Raw genomic sequence first — 18,806 nt, forward strand, 5'->3', positions numbered from 1 at the left:
CTATCCTAAAGGTGCACGGCAGTAGTCAATCTAAAGCAATTACGCCGGCACTAGAATTATTCAAAGCAAAGGCTCAATCGGCAGCACTATACGGCGCCGAGGTCTGGGGTTATTCCTGCAACAACACTTTTAGGAAGCAAGAAAATATCTTCATACGCAGGCTTCTTAAAATACCATTAAGAACACCAATAACTCCAGTGTTTATGGATATCAACCTTAAAAGGTCTGATCATCAAGCCACATTAAGGCCACTACTCTATTGGATTAGACTATGGACAGCCCCTGAGCTGAGTGACTATAAGAATGGACTGATAGAAATAATCAGGATTGATGAATATAAAAATATTCCTTGGTTAAAACATATTTCCCAGTGGCTCAGAAGGCTTGGGTTCTCCCATTTTTGGGAAAACCCCCAGAACATGGCACCACCCTTAAAAAAACTCTTGAAATCTGCTTATTGGGTATATGTTAAGAACGAAGTATCCTCTAGTTCCCTACTAGGTACATTGACGCAGAGATTCTTGTCCATTAAGGATACTCCTGTATTCGAACAATTTATGGACGAGATAAGACCCCCTTTAGCAAAAACGCTGTATCTACAATTCAGATATGGGGTCCTGCAGATTTCCGCAAATACTAGTAGCTGGAGGGGCAATGATGACGATAGAGGACTGTGTACCCTTTGCTCGCAAGAAGCAAAAGAAGATGATGCTCATCTACTGTTTTTCTGCCCAGTTTATAAAAAGCCAAGGGATCGATGGATTAAACCCTTGTGTAAAAACATGGGGTTTAGACTTTTTAAAGAGGCAGAACGTACACTTAAGTCAAATACTTCACAACCAATAGTGTTCAGCATAAGTAGATTCCTATTCAATGTACATCTTATAAGGAACCAGAAAGGCTGTAAACTGTAATATTCAAAGGCTGGTTATACCATCTCCTGGCTTGGTTCGTCACCACGAATTTCATTTCTCTCCCCCTTTTTTAAATATATTTTAATAACTTCTCAAATATTACCTGGCTTTTAATTAACTTATATTGTTTTTAGCATAGCTGAGATAGAATTTATTGTGATTGACCTCCACATTTATTGTCTGTAATCTGGATTGTGTATTGTATATGTTTTAATATCTATGTATGTTGCTTTTATGACAAATATGTCGAAATAAAGCTTGAAATGAATGAATGAGTGGGGTTGTGTTGTGTGCTTGGCTTGTCTCGTCTGAGGGTTGGGTCATGAGGTGAGTGGGGTTGTGTTGTGTGCTTGGCTTGTCTCATCTGGGGGTTGTGTCATGAGGTGAGTGGGGTTGTGTTGTCTGCTTTTCTCATCTGGGAGTTGCCAGGAGGTGAGTGGGGTTGTGTGCTTGTCTCATCTGGGGGTTGTGTCATGAGGTAGATGGGGTTGTGTTGTGTGGTTGTCTCGCCTGGGGGATGTGTCAGGAGGTGAGTAGGGTTGTGTTGTATGCTTGTCTTGTCTGAGAGTTATGTTATGAGGTGAGATGGGTGTCACTCTGAGTGTTGTGAACCTAACACCCTCCACCTCCCTTTAGTCATCTCAAACCCCCTCCTACTGCTATGACCTCCAAAAAAAGAAAAAAGAAAAAAAAACTTTCTAGGCCTTTCCCTCTTCTATCCCTCCACTAGTCCTTTTCAATCCAAGTAACAGACTAACAAGTCCACCACTCAAGTACACTTCATATTTCCCTGTACTAATTACCCACTAACCCCGTTTGAGTTCTGGAGTAATGTGCTACCTGCCAAAAACCGCTTCAACACCCCATCAGGGGTAGCAAGCGCTGTATAAATGCAAACCCTTCTCCCTCTTCTATCCCTCCATTATCCTTTTCAATCCAATTAACAGACTAACATGTCTAACACTCAAATTAATTTCATACTTCACTATACTAATTCACCACTAATCCGTTATAGGTTCCGGAGTAGCCTGCTACATGCCGAAAAAGCGCTTTGACGCCTCGTCAGGGGTAGTAAGCGCTATATAAAGGCAATTACAATACAATACAATGTACTAAGCGTGAGTGTATTGAAACGTGTGTGCGTGCACGCATGCGTGCATGTGCACGTGTGTGTGTTACATGTGCATCTGTTTTGTGTTTGTGCGAGGCATGTTTGATGTGTGTGGCATGTGCACGCCCAGCATCCCTGGTCCCAGGAGGTGGCAGGTAGGCCCTTTGAGGCTGGCAGAGATGTGTCAAGCAGCCTTGTGTGCAGTGGAGGGGGGGGGGGGCTCTTTGTCTCCCTGGTGGAGGGAGGGGGGGGGGGGCGGGTGTGTTGCTGTTGCTTCTGCTGCTGTTTTCATTTAAACCAGAGGAGCCTGTGAAACCAGAAACAGGCCATTAGCAATCCATTATGAAACAGGACCCGGCCCCAGCCCCGGCCGTCCATTAGGAGAACATCTGAGTGCATTAGGCCGGCGCAGGCCTGGACGAGGCTGCAGCGGAGGGGAGAGGAGCCGGCCCAGCCTGGCTTGGATTACAAACTTAAAAGCAAAGGCAAAACTGAAAAGGATGTCCTAAATATTTAATATTTGATGCCATGGTTAGGAGACGGAGCGCGCGGCCTTCCCAAAAGGAGAACAGATAGCGCGGAAGGGGCCTGACTGCGGCTATCAGAGCACAGCACGATGCAGGGATGCGAGCCCTGCCTGTAGCTGGGCACTATCTTAAAGGGGCACGGTTGCACTCAGCAGACGCCTCCTCTTCGAGATGGAGGCCATGTTTCGTGCTGCTGGATGCGCGCCATGTGGCATGACAGCCCGTTCTTCTTTACACCATATTTACAAAGGAGAGTAAATGCCGTGTGTGAAGGAAGCTTCGCTGAGAAGGATTTCACGCGGCAGCCTTTTGCATTGCTGCATAGCGCCTAAGCGCCCCTTGAAGGCACGATTCAGCGCTACGAAATTATGCCGGATAACAGCAGCCCTCTAGTGATTTGTAGAAAAAAAACAATGACTGCAGGCCTCACAGTTCTGACTGCATGCCCAGTAAACGTGTGGCCTCTCTGCTGAGACTCAACCGAAGAGTTGCCATTTGGATGAAAACTGCTGTAGTGTTGTTGGGGAAGTGGGTAGGTACGGCCACCAGTGCTTCAGGGACGTCTTAAGGATAGTGGGGGCCCTGGGCCAAACATATTGTGGGGGCCCCTTTTCAAATAGGTTTGAATTTATGATCCAGATTAGCTCTTTTATGCCCTCTTTGGCCAGATCACTGACAGTGCACACACACACTGGTCCAAATTCTAAACCTGTTTACATTCTAATATTTAGGATAGTGATCTGCGTTTTCAATATTGTAACACAGCAGTAGCTCACTAATATTACTGCAAATAATCTCTGTGACATACGAATATGTAAGGTCCTGTTTTTATCTAAAATAAACTTTTTATGTATGTTGTATGAAACAAAAACATTTCTCTGCAAAATGTTTCTAATAGACTCTCACACATCACCCACATTAAAAGTAAATTAAAGGAAAACGGTGTTTGAAACAATCTGTTGAAGAATTATTCAAGGTCATCCGGGCATGAAAAGAGCTGGCTCTCTCAGGGGGCTCCCTGACAGGCTGGGGCCCTGGGCCAGAGCCCACTTTGCCCATGCCTTAAAACGTCTCTGCAGTGCTTGGCACGTCAGAAATGGGCACCCTGGCATGCAGTAATACTTATCGGAGCCTTGGCAGGGACTCTATGATTCCTCACCCTAGCCACTTCTGCACTACAGTATTCAGGCTGGTAAATGCTTTAATTCACGAGGCGCATTCACCACCCTGTAAATTAAGGGAGTTTTTGCGCCAAATTGTGAGTTACAGATCGCATTTTCTTGTAAATTGATTAGTTTTTGACACAATGTTTTTCTAATAATAAACTTATCTCATACCAATACTTTCTTGCTGATTGGTGAATTTTGTAATACATTGATTTAATAATTCATTAGTACATCGTTTTTTGCCATTTATCCAAAGAAAATATTTGAGAGTTTAAATGGGGCATGATGTCTGGGTCACAGAAAAGTGCTCTACGGACCAAGATCCGCGCGTTACTTTTAACCAATGAAATTTGCCGAAATCTTTGCAAGAACCGCCTCTGTACCAAAGGCCTCATTACTCGGCAAAGGCCTATTTTGAAGGCTTGAAGCAACTAGCTACTGACTACGGGTTGACAGATGTGTCAAACTTCGCCTATCAACTGGCTTTCGTCCGTGTAGTTAAAAAAAATCTTTGCCAATTTTATGAATTTCATGGAGTTTGCAAAGAGAAAAAAACAGCAGCAAAAAGTGTTTTACGAGAGAAAGATACACCGGAAACCTATTTTTTAAGTGAAAGTACACACAAGAAACATTTAAGAAAAATTCGCTCATGAAAGCAAGCTTTTTTGTAAAAAAAAAAAAGTGCACCCAGGTGAAATGTTTGAAAAAAATAAAGTTCATAGCTCCACAAAGTCAAGTGCAAGGGAGTGAAAGTCGCTCAGAGCGGACATTTATTTTACACAGCTGTTAAGACTGTTGGTCATTTTTCTAAGAATCTACCCCAATTTTCTTATTTTTTTAGTATTAAGCTGTTGTCTCTTATTGTGAGCTTGTTTTACGAGTTTCTTTTACATATTTATCAAGTGTTACCATATCTTGTCTCAACCACCATTTTTGAAGACTACACATACCAAGCTTGTCTGGTCTTTCCTCATGTCTTAAATGCTTCAAACATTAATCTTCTCTGCTGCCGTTTTGTGAATGTCACTCACTTGTTCCATCTTCCTTTTTTAATATGATGGTTTCCACAACTGACTGGAACATTGGAAATATAGCCTATACAAGCACATTATACATTTGAAGTTTAAGATGAATTTAGGAATACATGATAGTGTCAAATTGAAATATAAATTCATTTTTGTAAAATGTTTCCCTCCCAAAAACTATTCTGCCTACATGCTCCTCAGCATACTACAAACGCGTCATTCTTTTAGGCCTGGCTGAATCGCTTTACAGCAGGCTTGACTCAATTAGGTCAAGTCTGAGACTAGTGAATTATCTCAGAGATAGTCAAATGATACGAAGTTGCAATAACACTAGGGATGGGCGGGCATTCCGCTCTGCCGGCGGAGTTCACGGAGTTTCGCCCACACGGCTTTCTGCTTGGCCTTTTTTTCTAGAGTGCGACTCGCCAGCGAAAAGTTGGCGAGCGCGAGTGTGAATTTGTGTCCCCTAGCATGATTTTCAGGTGCCACGACACCTCCCAGCCAGATTACTCAACGCGGGCAGTCCCGACAGGTCACGGCCGTTCACGTTAATAAAGCTACTAACCGAGGAGAAAATCTACTCAAGCGGCAGAAAGAAGCGGCACCCTCTGGCACGGTGCATGGTGCTGTCCGTGCAGACTTCACGGCGCCGAACAAGCTCCCAGCACTTAAAACCAGCATGAGCAACACAAGGTGCTAAATTCTGAACCCACGCGGAATTTTCTGGAGTCTTTATGTAACTCTGCAGAATTCCGCAGAGTGAAACTATGTGAGTTGTTCTGCCCACCCCTAAATAACGCTTCGCTGATCACAGTATTCATTTGAAGCCTAAAAAATAGTAGCAAATTAGTCTACACCCCATGTTCTTTATTGAGTTTACTGGAAAGTTGTTTTTCAGAAGACCTTGGCCAAAAACCTTAACACGAGTCAGTAAGGTGAGGCCAACATCCCTGATCTCCGATCTTCAGCCTCCGAAGCACAGGTGACTCGCGCCCATGCTGTTCATTGACAGTCTGGCTATCAGCACTGACCCAGCAGGCGGAACTGCGGCATGTGTTAATGCGCGGAAATAGTCCCTTGATTGGATATTGGAAGGACACATTGGCCATCACATGAACCAGTGAGCTGACTGCATCGTTTTGCTGTTGGTACTGTCCACATGGTTCCACAAGAAAGGACGTGGTATGGAACTAGAATATAACGGACAAAATATCGTTTAGAAACATTTCATCCCATTGGAGTTAATAATAGAAAATCCACACCGAATGCAGCAGCATTCTTGCAAATTATATTTAGGCCACAATAATTCCTGTGATGGAATGTAGACTTTTTTTTTTTTCTACCTAATCCCAGGCATGTTTTGCTTTGTCTTTGGTAGCATTCAGCATGGATAAAGCCTGGTACATGCAGTAAGTAGGGTTACAACAATCATAGCAGCACCACTTTGACAATACTGCAGCAGGTGAAGGCAGAAATTAAGCTACCATGTGTTGGATGGTTGTACCAATGCATCACAACATTCCTCTTGCTTTTCCAGTTCGCACAACATGGTTTCTTCTATGTGGTGTCCATTTTTTGTGGTAGCCATGGCACCCCATCCCACAGACCCGCGCCATCCTGTACTGATTCTCAAACGCTCTGCATCTTCAAACACTCACCACTCATCTAGTTTGCTTCGAAGTTGATGGTCTGTTCAGCTCTCTGCAGAGGCATGTATGCAGTCAACCTCCGCATTGGGGAGGACACCGACTCTGGAACCCTGCCAAGACTCCTTCTGCAGCACAACAGATAGCAATGCCACAGGCCTGTACATTCCTAGACTGCAACCCTGCAGATTCATTTGCTTGCATCATTCTCATTTTCATGCAGTACTCAAACCGAACGTCATGACCAAACCTTGCTGCTTGACCGCTATCAATGTCATCGTATATTCATGCTCGAACCCTGCAGAGCCCAAAGCTCGCACACTGTCGTTCTTTTACTAGGATTCTCCAGTTTCCCATGTTAGAAGCGTAGAAGAAGAATGTAAGAGGGGAGGATGTGGCCTTATGGCTAGAGCGGTTGACCTCGAAGCTGGGAACCGGGTTCGAGTCTCGGCAGGGATGCTCAACATCCTGTGATTTTGGGCGAATCACGTAATTTCCCAGTGCCCAACTAAAATGAATGTGTCTGTCTGTAATGCAACCGGTGCTCATGTACAGCGCCCTGATGCCTCTCGGTCAAGTTTGCACTATATAAAACTCAGGAAACAAAAGAAGCTAGCCAGAACCCTCTTCAATTTGTGGCTAGATCCACGCAGATCATCATGCCGCATGGAACCCAGGAGTTCTCCATGGAAGACATCCTCAGATTCCCATCACAAAGCCTACTGGCAGCCTCATAAGAGCCACACAGATTCCGTGGCAGAACCCTGCTGAGGGGTATGGTAAAACACTCTAATTCCTGATATAGAATCTACAATAACTTACAATCATTAACCCTGCAGTTGCCCAAGCTGGAGGACAGAGGTCACGTGACTGCATCCAACTCCTGAGTTTGTTGTTCGATCCACCAGAAAGCACTCTTACATCAATTCTTGACTACACTGCACCCTGATTACAGCCTCATCCTCCGAAGAAAGTAGGTAAAACGAGTGCTGGATCAGCCTGAATCCAGTGGCCCAGAGCCATGCGGTTATCCTATTAATAGCCCTAATACTCCGCTTGACTAATTGAGTTTTGTTTGCCTTCTCTGCTGTCTGCACTAAATAAGACTTGAATATGTCACACAATAAAAAAAACAAGAACATCCATGGCGGCGATGTGGGTAATGCATTTTCAGTCGATAGTGGAGCCGTGCATGAATACTGCATGAGTGCATATTAATTCCACATCCTGCCTTTTAGCCGTCATCACCTGTTCGAGTTCTCATTCCTTCCATTATAAGGTGGTGGCAGGACCCCAGTGATACCCGGGATACAAAGCACCTTGGCAACAGTGGGCGTAACTCACACGGCGTGTGATTCGCAGAGACAAGTTCCACCAAAGCCCCATGGGTCATAGTCATTTAGGAAGTGACAGTAAAGTGTACCAGAACTAGGGCGTCATTCATAGAGCTACATGTAGGCTCACACTTGAAGTTGGGCCAGTCTCCAAATTGCAACCCGCATCTGGCTGCTACAGGTTGCCAGCTGTGAGGATCGGTCCTCTGATATCGTACCGGAATATTGTGACCTATATGTTGTCTGATAACAATATCATGTCCTAAATATTGTTTACGAAAATATCGCGCAATAACAGTTATTCATAGAAAATCTACTCCCTATGGAGCAATAACTATATTTAGGCCACAACGTACCATAACATAAAATAACCCATCCTCACTACCTTCCTCTGAACCTTTGAAACCTAACTCATTCTCTCCATTGCCCTTCACAACTAGGTGTAGGCGAAAAATGTCACTCCGCTGGCGGAGCTCGCTGAGTTCTGCTCACTCGGCGATCAGCTTGGAGCACGGAGTATCGACAAAACTATGCAAATTGCAGCGTGGTGGAGTTTTGTCTAACGCACGGTCACCAACATGAAGTTGCTGAGCGTGAATGAAAATGTGCATCCCCTAGCTCGATTTTAGAGCGCTAGAACACCTCCCAGTGACATTTTTCAATGTGAGCAGTCACAGCAGGTCTCTACCGTTCACATTGAGAAAGCTTCTGCTCGAGTAGAAAGTCTACTCGAATGGCAGAAAGAAGCAACGACCTCTGGTGTGCCGGATGGTGCCATTCATTGCTGATTTTACAGCGTGGAACAAGCTCCTGGCACGAGCTGTGTGACATGCTGAATTCCGCCTGTTCGCGGAACTCAGCGGAATCTTGCAGGGATTTTAGGTAACTCCACGGAATCTTACTAAGTTTTTAGGTAATGCCGCAGAAATCCGTGGAGTGAAACGCCGCAAGTTCAGCACACCCCTATTCCTAACTTTGACTGAGGAGCCCACCCACCTGACCAGATATCAAAGACTTGATTCCCAGTACCCTTGTTGCTTCCCTTACGGGAGAAGCCCCTTCACTCTCAAGGCTCTGCCTCTTTAAGCCCCCCGCCTCTGTACTGGGAAACTGATGACAGAAGATATCAAACACACTTAAATGTGAAATTGATTGGCCTGGGTCCCCCCTGCTGTACATGGCACTCCTCTTTTTCTCTTGAGTGCTGTGAAGCACAGTTTGGTTGTGTTAGAACTATAAATAGGAATATAAATATAAATTGATTAACCAAAACAGGTCAAGTATCTCATCGTACACCCAGGTGAGGCTTCATATGGGCGCACAATGGTCTGCAGAACAAGGGCTGTAATAGTTTGTCCCCTTTAATGTTAACCAGGAACACACACAATCTATCTTAGTTGTTACTCTGTTAACCAATGTTTGGCATCATACCCTTCGTGTTTGGTTGATATTTCAATGTGAATCTGTAGACGCGTACTCATATGTGTATCCAGCTCTGCAGCAACCAAAAAGCAACATGGAGCGTCCACAAAACTCCTAAAATAAATATGTAACTAAATAAATGTAAGTTATAGAATTTTACAAAGAATGTGCTGTGTTAACAAGCGGGTAGTTCATACACTTCTCACTTACACTGACCCACCGCACATTAAAGGAAAAAGCCGAGCCAGACACTGTCCCACCAGGCGGTGTGAAAGAATGCGGCTACCCTACAGCTGATGCCAAGAAGCATTCTTCAGAACTTCCAGTAGAACGCCAAGCGTCCCATGATGTATGGTCTGCAACATCCACTTGTGTGCACATGAGCCTATATATAAAGATGGAGTCCAGCTGTATGTCATGGTCTCAGCTTTAAGCAATATTTTAAAGGTCCAGGAATGAGCAGTGGGTGGATGCAGTTCTAGAGCAGAACCAAGCTGTTCTGGGGGTTTCTAGGGCCATCCACTGGCTGACCTTTGGTATAGTTCAAGCTACTATCTCTCTACAGGTGATGACAAATCACAGACACTGAAGCAGGATGTTGGCCAGTGTGATTGTATCCTTTACTTCCAGAGGCCTAAAGGTGTGCAGGTATCGGGGTCTAAAAAATATGGGAAAAATTAGCAGCCATGACGGTCAGCTGCACACGGAAGCTTACAGACCATCTTTCCACGCATGCAGGTGGCATCGCATGTGTCTGGCATTTGTTGAAGGGAGCAACAAGACGTGCACGCCTCCATGAATTGCACAGAAATGGACAAACTTGCACACTTGTAGGGTTGGATGGAAGCAACTCATCTGAGTATGGGTCACAAGGTACCATTGCTCGCTGAATCAATCTCCTCCGGGGTAGGAACTTTGTGGGGCAGAAAACGCATTTTATGAAAGAGAGACATGGTGCAGGTGAAAGTGGAAGAAGAAAGGAGAAACATGCCCAACAACTACAAAAAGGTGGAGTCATTATAAGCAGGTACATATATATATATTTCTTTATCAGAGGTGGAGACATGGTTGAGGGGCATTAGAGCTCTTTACATTAACCAGAAGCAGAATACACTACACAACTTTTTTTAGACACATAAAGATCAAGTGAATTGCCCAAGATCACAGGATGTCGAGTCGGGCCGGAACTCAAACCGTTATGCCAAGTTTCAAGGTAGGCCCCACCTCCTCCTACAACGGCACTCCTGCAATGTTGAAAGTTATGCTCTCTACATCTTACTTCCTTGTTTTGCACCGGGGCTACAGCGTATCGAACTCTCCAAATCAAAGATCATTCGATTGATACAATGAAGACTGCTGGTTGAGCTCTAATGCACACGAGATCGAATGTCTAGTTCTCAAACAAGAGTAGGGTTTCGAATCAGAAAGACACTCAAGAGCAGCCGCCTCCAAGGAGCCCATCCATAATCACTCTGAAACAAAATGCACAGCAGTCACTGTCCACAGACCCAACACATGAGTGCCCCAGTGAGGTAACACCCAGGCACATGTCCTAGCCTTGAGCGTGTTAGAGTGGATGCCCTAGGAGCAGCACCCCGGTTACACAACGCTGCGGTGCCCCTGTAGCTAGATTCCTACGCCTCAGTGTATAGGGTTGCCACATATCCTAGGTCAGCACCTGTAGGTCAGACCAGCACCGGATGTACATCAAGTCCTCCCATATCATTGCCTCGTCGAGCCAGAAGAACAAGGGTTTGGGGAGGGTCACTGCTTCCATGATGGTGTCTTCCTCTTAAAGGTACAGGCCGTCTATTTGAGCGGTTCTTCAGTGATGTGCTGAGACAGCCAGCTCTACAGGCATTCTTCCTCTTGCAGCCTTGCACCTGCCCCATGCTGATGCATTGTGGGTAGGCCCAGCGAAGCATGCACTGAAAGAGCCAGGGGCGTGGTTCTTGCAACTAACGGACAAGGAGATTGGCTACTCCAAGCACTGAATAACTCCTTGACTTGTTGCATTAACACACATTATAATATAATCAATGCACCTTCGAGGCAGTTGAGCTGCAGGGCTGGCACATTTGTTACAGCAAGAAATAATGCTATAGTTCCGCAGTAGCATTGATTCACTTTACTCTCAATAAGTGGAAAAAAGCTGCCTAAACGCAAGGGATCTATAGGTCTTTCCAATGGTGTACATTAATTAGTTCAAGTGAGACAAAGCATGCCTTGACGTCATTCTGTTCTTAACAATAGAATGGTAACTCCAGTATTTCATTTGGCACTGATTAATACAATTTCCATATTAAAAAAATGTAAGCCTTTAAGATTAAGGATTTTCCACATCCTGCCTTTGCTAATGTTTATTCTTCCATACACCGTCCAATCCCTGGGCTTTAGTCGTCTGTCCACTGCGGTGGACATTGAGACACCCTCAGAGACGTGTGCCACATCCTCATAGATGCTAGCCAGACTCACAGCCTCTCCTTGGAGGGTGGCAACATTCTATATCACCCTTTACCCTGGTCTACAATCCATGCCATTCTCTTCAATGCTCTCCTAAATCTCCTTCTTACTATCCCTTTAGATCTATCCACTCACAAACATCTGTCCAATAGAAACCTCTGCTAGTTTTTGCAATGCAACTCCTTACCTCTTGCACTTCCCACCCACCCTCCCAGACCTTCTGGCTGAGTTCATTTCCTGGTCCGTTTGTTGTGTGGCCAAGAGAGAGCAGCTGGAGGCCATCTTGAATGACTTTGGGTGTCTTTGCCATTGCCTTGTCCAGGCAAGAGTCATGTCTAAATCAAAATATGTGCCCACAGCATTTACCTTCAATTCCCTAATTGTAGATAAACTTTCTCACATAAATAAATAGTGATGTCTCAGAATACAAGGTATAATAAGTATGGTTCATATAAACATTTCTCTAAGTGTTTTCAAATATATGCCTTCTTGAACTTAGCAGAAAACATGTTGCCGGGAGTGTATCCGGATTCATGCTCTAAATAATTTGTATTTGTATTTGTAAAGCGCAACATTCATCCTACTGGATATCACGGCGCTGTTTAGCGGGGGCATGCGGAAAGTTGTGTTGGGGGTCGTCAACTACTTGTGCCTAAGACCCTGGGAAGAGGTGCGTTTTTAGCTGTTTCCTGAATGAAGCATAATCTTCGGAGAGACGTAGGTAGAGAGGGAGTTCATTCCAGTCTTTGGCTGCTAAATGTGAGAATGACCGGCCGCCGGCTCTGACTTTCTTTATACGCTTGGGTCTAGCTAATGCTTGGTGTCTAGACCTCAAACTTCTTGTAGGAATGTAGAAATCAATTTTGTTCTGGAGGATTTTAGGTCCGACATTATGCAGTGCTTTGTATGCATGGCTCAACAGTTTGAATCTTGCTCTTTGGCGCATGGGAAGCCAGTGGAGTTCTTTCAAGCATACAGACGCAGAGCTGAGTCTACCTTTATTACAGACAAGCCTAGCAGCTGCATTTTGCAACACCTGTAGGCGTGAGAAAAGGTATTCTGCCATGCCAACAAACAAGGCATTGCCATAGTCCAATTTACTAGTGAGTAATGCCTGAGTGACAGTCCTCCTACACTCAAGGGGGATCCAAGGGAAAAGCCTTTTTAGGAGTTTTAGGATAGCGAAGCCTCTTCCACACAGAGCCCGCACGTGGTCCTGCATGGACAAAGTGTGGTCAACGGTTATACCTAAGTTTTTTGCGTGCTGTTTAGGTGCTGGGGCCTCGCCCAAGGATTGTGGCCACCAGGTTGGATCCCAAATTAGGTGTGCTCCACCAAAAAGCAGTATTTCTGATTTCCCTGCGTTAAGCCTAAGGCAGTGTTTGGTCATCCATATTGCCATTTCCGAAAGGCAATTGTTTAGCTTGGCCTTGGTAGCCTCATGATTATCCTCCATGGTAATCATCAGCTGTGTGTCGTCTGCATACGAGCAGATACTAAGTCCCCATTTCCTGCTTATCAGTGCCAGAGATGAAACATAGGCATTGAAAAGTGTCAGGCTCAGGGAGGCACCCTGGGGGACACCACAGCTGATGTTTTTTTTCCCCGAGAAGAACTGACCCAGTTGCACCACCTGGGTTCTGTTCTTCAGGAAGGAGTTGAACCATTGGAGGGCTTTGGCATGGATGCCCTTTTCATAAAGAATTTCCAGCAGGAGGTCATGTGAGACCGTGTCGAACGCCGCCGACAGGTCCAGTAGGATCAAGGCAACAGACTTGCCTTGATCCGTTGACGATCTTATATTGTCGAGGACTGCCAAGAGAGTGACCTCTGTGCTGTTGGCCACTCTGAAGCCGGTTTGAGAACAATCTAACAGTTCGTTGGTCTCCAGGTTATTGGCTAGTTGTTTATTTACCAGTTTTTCGAGAACCTTAGATAGATATGGGAGCTGGGAGATGGGTCGATAGTTTTCAGGGTTAAGGACATATGTTCCATGGCATGGAATAAATTAATACATCTGTCCATGGCAAATAATGATATATTTCAGCACGGTACTGCCCAGATTCCACTTTTCGAAATGATGGGGCCACAGTCTAATACCTCCCCGCCTGCTCTGCCTTTATGTGCTGGTCACCTTTCCCAGTTTCTATATTTTCTTAGTCCACAAATATCTTCGACTGTCTCTGGCCCCTGCTGTATGATCTATTATCATCACACGTGTTACACTGTTTTTTCCATTCGTGGTTGAATTAATTAACTCTACGGGAGCCCAGCTCCACCCCACAAGCAGCAGAGAGTGGTCCAAAAGAGCATCGACCCTCCAGAGAATGAGAGAACAGTGAGTAGCCTCTGAGCAACCGAATCTATCTCATTACCATCATATTTTCCAATAGATTATAGACAATTAAAAACATGACAAAAATATGTGGTCTAAATAAACATCTAATGGCTGCTCTAAAAAGGATTATCTGTCTGGTGATCTATTAATGTCCATATAGATGTATTAATTTAGAATGTTGGCATAAACAAAATTCAAAAATAAATTGAATATTTCACATACTCTTAGACCTTCCTCTTAATAGATCTTGGAAGTTTCAATTTAACATTACCAGAGTTATTTTTAAAGAAAATGTCTTTTAAAGCTTCAATTGGTATCCATTCTGACATTTCCAATCAACCAAACAACCATCAGTCCTTCCAGGCACCATAAGCACAGAAGAGCCACTTTTTATCTACAAAGAAATTATATTATGTTATTCAAAGTCCGCTTCTCAGAATGATGCTACTGTTTTTGAATGCATCATCTAATCTCGGGGATGACCAGTATCGTGTATTCCAGGCCATGGAATGGGAGGCGTGGACATTTTGAGCCCGACTTTAGGCGACGAGGGTCATTTTAAACCTCTGCGTGCGGGTCCTGATCAGGACAGGGAAAATGTAAGAGACAACCGTGGTGGTTGCCTGACCAGGGAATCCGTAGTATGTATACAAATCTCCAGGAAAATGTGTCATCGCCGAGCTGTGGCGGAGAGGGGTTCCCCACTCTGTGATCCCTAAAAATCCTCTCTCAATCTGCCATATTCCTACAACTATAATTGCAATCTGTACTCCCATATCACAATAACACGTTACTCATTACAAACTCCCATTCAACTATCACTGTAATTTCTATTATCAAATATTGGTGCAAAATTCTTTAACAATATTTTCTCCAATCTTTGTAGTTGTTTATTTTTGTTATATATTGCATTGTCCGCTTGCCCCATTGCCTTAACATACGCATTGTCATGCGTATTATTAGAGCGGTAAAACAGAAAGTACTACAGAGCTGCCGCAGGGGTCTGAACATGATGACATGTAGGCAGATCTACACCAAATGGCTATATATAGATGACGTTTATTCGAGAGCGGCATGAATTACAGTAATCACATTACAGTCTAATGCGACGGGGAGAGATAATTGCAACGGTTACTCATGGGTAGGTCTTCAGATGGAAGGAACAAAGTGGAATTTAATGCGCGTCACCTCTGGAGCAAGACACAGCAGGAACGTCACAAGCAATTATGAAGACCATCCATATAGATTAAAGTCAGGCAACCCTTTTACAATGGCCGCCGTGTAGTCCATTCTACCGCAGAGAGCGACATTTTAAAAATAAGAGTCAAGCCACGGCAGCCATCTTGCAAGCAAAAGATATTTGGGAATGGGTGCGTCCAATGCAAGCAATGCAATGTAATATGTTAATACTAACTTGACTTCCATTTTTTTTCTTTTTGTCCTAAAAACTTTCTTCCCAACTTCTATGTAAGTTGGAGAGCAAAGCAAGAGGGCAAATGGCGACGATAAAGGTGAGGTGAAAGCGAGGTGATCCAATTGCTACTTTTCAATGTTTCTAAATGCCTTGAAGATCTGGCTTCTGCAAATGCAGCACTTAAAGAGCTACCAGGTCCCTCTAGGACAGGGAAAGAGGCCCTTGAGTCACTGAGATAGTGGGCAAGTTGACTATCTTAATCATGTTAGATAGGGCACTTAACTGTCTTCTTCAGATCATGTATTATGGGCACACTAGGAACTCCAAGTAATGGGATTGCAGGTCAACTTCAGTCCTTAAAACGGCCTATACTCTGAACCTCAAAAAAGGTAACAGTAGTCTCAGCTCTCTAGTGGTCGCATGGGAGCCACAGAGATGTGTGTACGGGGTACACATGAAACTACCCTATGGAATGTTCAAATCAGCCGCGTCAGTAGCACCGGCTACAAGGCGGAGCTGCACGACTACGGGTGAAGGTTTGAAAAGGGAGTAATAAGATTCAACGTATGTGTCTTCACATGCCCTAACTATATATTGAATCACAATACAGATGTTTGACAATTAAGGTGTAATAGTGTTTACTGAGAAGAATGAGAATTACATTTTTATTCTTGAAAAATATATATTTCGAGCTTCTAAAAATATCTACCTCTTTCTGGTTTACTAACTCCTTTGCCTGATTTAAGTAAGTCTTAAGTCTGGTTAAAGCCATGATAAAACCCTTCCTAAATCGCGGCATTAAGACTCTCGTAAGAGAGTGAAAACCCTAGTAAATGAAGTCTAAAATTAGAATTGGGGGTGTCGGGCATGCGACGTAACGTGTCAGTCTTCAATCCTTGGGCACAAATGGCTAGGGTTGCCTAGGTCACCCTTATATTTGACTCTCGATGGCTTGGTTTACACCAGGCCATATGAAGAAGTAGACATGACGGATGTAAGACACAGCAGAGAGCGTTTTAAGACCAAAGACCTATCTTCTTATTTCAATGGGACAAGTGTGCTATATCCATGGACATCAATTACACTTAGCCAGGGGTAGCAGCTCCAACTCTCATCATACCCTTCGGTATCCGTGGCACAGCTGTAGCTCACCCTGGACCGAAGGGTCATGTGTGTAGTTTTCCCTCTATGCTCTTCCTCTAACACCTCACTAGCACAATGAAGATGTGGAGAATGTGATCCTGGACTGGGGGATCAAGAGGGTTAAAGGATGCACATTATCACATTCCTAAACCCTGCCATTATGGTGAATCCAAACCCAATGTCCTGTCTCACTTAGATTCTGTTCTTTACGAGCTTCAGAGTTAAGTTACCGGCACCAGCACCACTTCCTCCTATATCGACACATCTGCCGTGGTCCTAAGCAGCATTTCCAACACCAAAAGTCTAAGCGAGGGAGATGGATTTCTAACCAACAAGCCCTGAGTTACCTTGAGCAACTGTACTGCCAGGAAATACTACAGAGTAAGTGCCAAACAAAAGCTTTGTGGTCAGATGAAACCACTGACCCAGTCAAATCACATTTCATAACAAATACCCTGGCGAATGGGAACTGCTCTTACATGGACTTACAGATGAGTTGAGCTCCAGTAAAGAAATGTCACCTTTTTCTGACAAAGTGTTGAACAGAAAAACATTTTTCCTCATAAACAAACAAACAATCAGTATAATATCTGGGGACACAAAAATCCCACACTTGCCACAGTATCAATTACCATTGCTAAATTGTGGGTACGTCCTATAGAACCCACAATTCTCAATGACCAGTTATTCATTTCTGTAATACAATACCACGAGCCACACTTGTACTGCCCACATTCCCAATCTCTTGATCCAACGTGCCCACTACATATATTGCAAGTCGAATAATCCGCTAGCCACAGCTTCAGATCTCGTCCTCGAATCTTCCTTTGTGGAACATTGCAAGCCCAACTCTATCGAAGGCCAAATGACCAAACTACAGGCCTTATTTACAAGCCCCTTGCGCCGCCGCAGCGTCACTTTTTATATGCTTACATTTGCAGATTGAGACAGCATGAGTACAATTCTATTCTACCCATAATCCTCAGTCTCTCTGTTTAGCTGTCAGCTGTGGAGTAAACCGAGTCAGGTTTGATAGTACCTAGTACATGTTATCTCCATGTTTACATTTTAAATGTAGGTTACACCAAGTATAATTTTGACACTATAGGCAGTTCCCATTCCCCTGTTTACATTTCCAATGTAGCATATCACAAGTCCAAATCGTCCAAGTAGACATAGCCATTTAATATTGAGCACATTTTGCTCTTAATGTCTCCTAAGACCATCTACCTCCCCTCAATGAATTAAAGTCTATTCAATTGTTTTTTCTTTCTTTCACTTTACTTGTCTAATCAGAGAATACAGGTGTAAATGTGTTATGAATGAGGTCACAATAAGACTAAAAAAGCCAAAATAATAAGTGTTCACTTTTACTAGGCTATGACGATTGAAGAAGAAAGTCATTGAGTCAAAAGAAGCACATAATTGATATAAAATTACAAAATCAAATATTAATGGAGCAGCGATTAGGAGAAACTAAGAAACACATCTTTGAAAAGCAGGCAGTATTTGAGTGCCCAAGAAGTCGTGCCTGACATACGTGATCTAAAGCAGATTTCCCTCATACACCGACCAATCTCCCAGTTTATGTCTGGTGCGAAGAGTGAGTGGATGACATCATCAAGTGAGCCAATGAAGATACAAGAGACACCACTCACATGTTGCCAATGGTCAAGGATGAGCGGGCGATACCTCAGGAAGAACTTGAGTGGAAAGGAGTCCGGCTCAGGCCAGGAGGCGGGGTTCTGCCACGTCACCTCTAGTCTTCGTGGGTTGTTGATCACAGGTTTGGCCACGACATTCTCCGGAGGGTCTGGTTTCACTAGAGACAAAAGAAGCAGGTATTTTAGCCATGTGGAATTTGTGTCACAGGAGGGTACCTTTAGAAAAACCCTTGTTTACTGCAACAGTTATCAAATGTGAAACCTATTGGTGTTCAGGTGTGAGGACTTCAAACCAAAACAGTTGTCAAAGATGCACTTGTGCCCTGAAATGCACACAGTTACAGACTGTCCATTTCCATATCTGCAAAACTAATGCATGACATAAAGTGACAGATGCTCTCCCAGATTCACGTGGCTGGAATTAAACCGGAAGCTGTATTGCTGAGAGCGGAACCAGGACTCGTTTTCCCACAAGACCAATGGGGGGGGGGGGCTGTGTCACCCCAGTTAGAGCAGCCTACATGCTCCACTAGTTCACACTAGCACCGAAATCTGAGCCTTCCCTTTCTGTTGTGTGCTTGGTCACCATACCTTTACCCTCGGGTGCTAAAGATGGCGGCCCCTGCAATGAGCTGAAAG

The 18,806-nt window shown here is 44.2% G+C and overlaps 1 protein-coding gene across 2 annotated transcripts in view; it reads right to left on the reverse strand.

Annotated features, from left to right (window-relative positions):
• Positions 1-18,806, reverse strand: part of CNTFR (ciliary neurotrophic factor receptor) — an 874,361-nt gene that overhangs the window by 140,726 nt on the left and 714,829 nt on the right. For both annotated transcript variants that reach the window (XM_085628365.1, XM_085628374.1), the window contains exon 8: positions 18,162-18,325. In XM_085628365.1, the coding sequence (XP_085484491.1) occupies positions 18,162-18,325 (164 nt within the window). The remainder of the gene's footprint in view (positions 1-18,161; positions 18,326-18,806) is intronic.

Source organism: Triturus cristatus, chromosome 2_1, assembly GCF_964204655.1.
Source record: "Triturus cristatus chromosome 2_1, aTriCri1.1, whole genome shotgun sequence".
Lineage (NCBI taxonomy): Eukaryota > Metazoa > Chordata > Amphibia > Caudata > Salamandridae > Triturus > Triturus cristatus.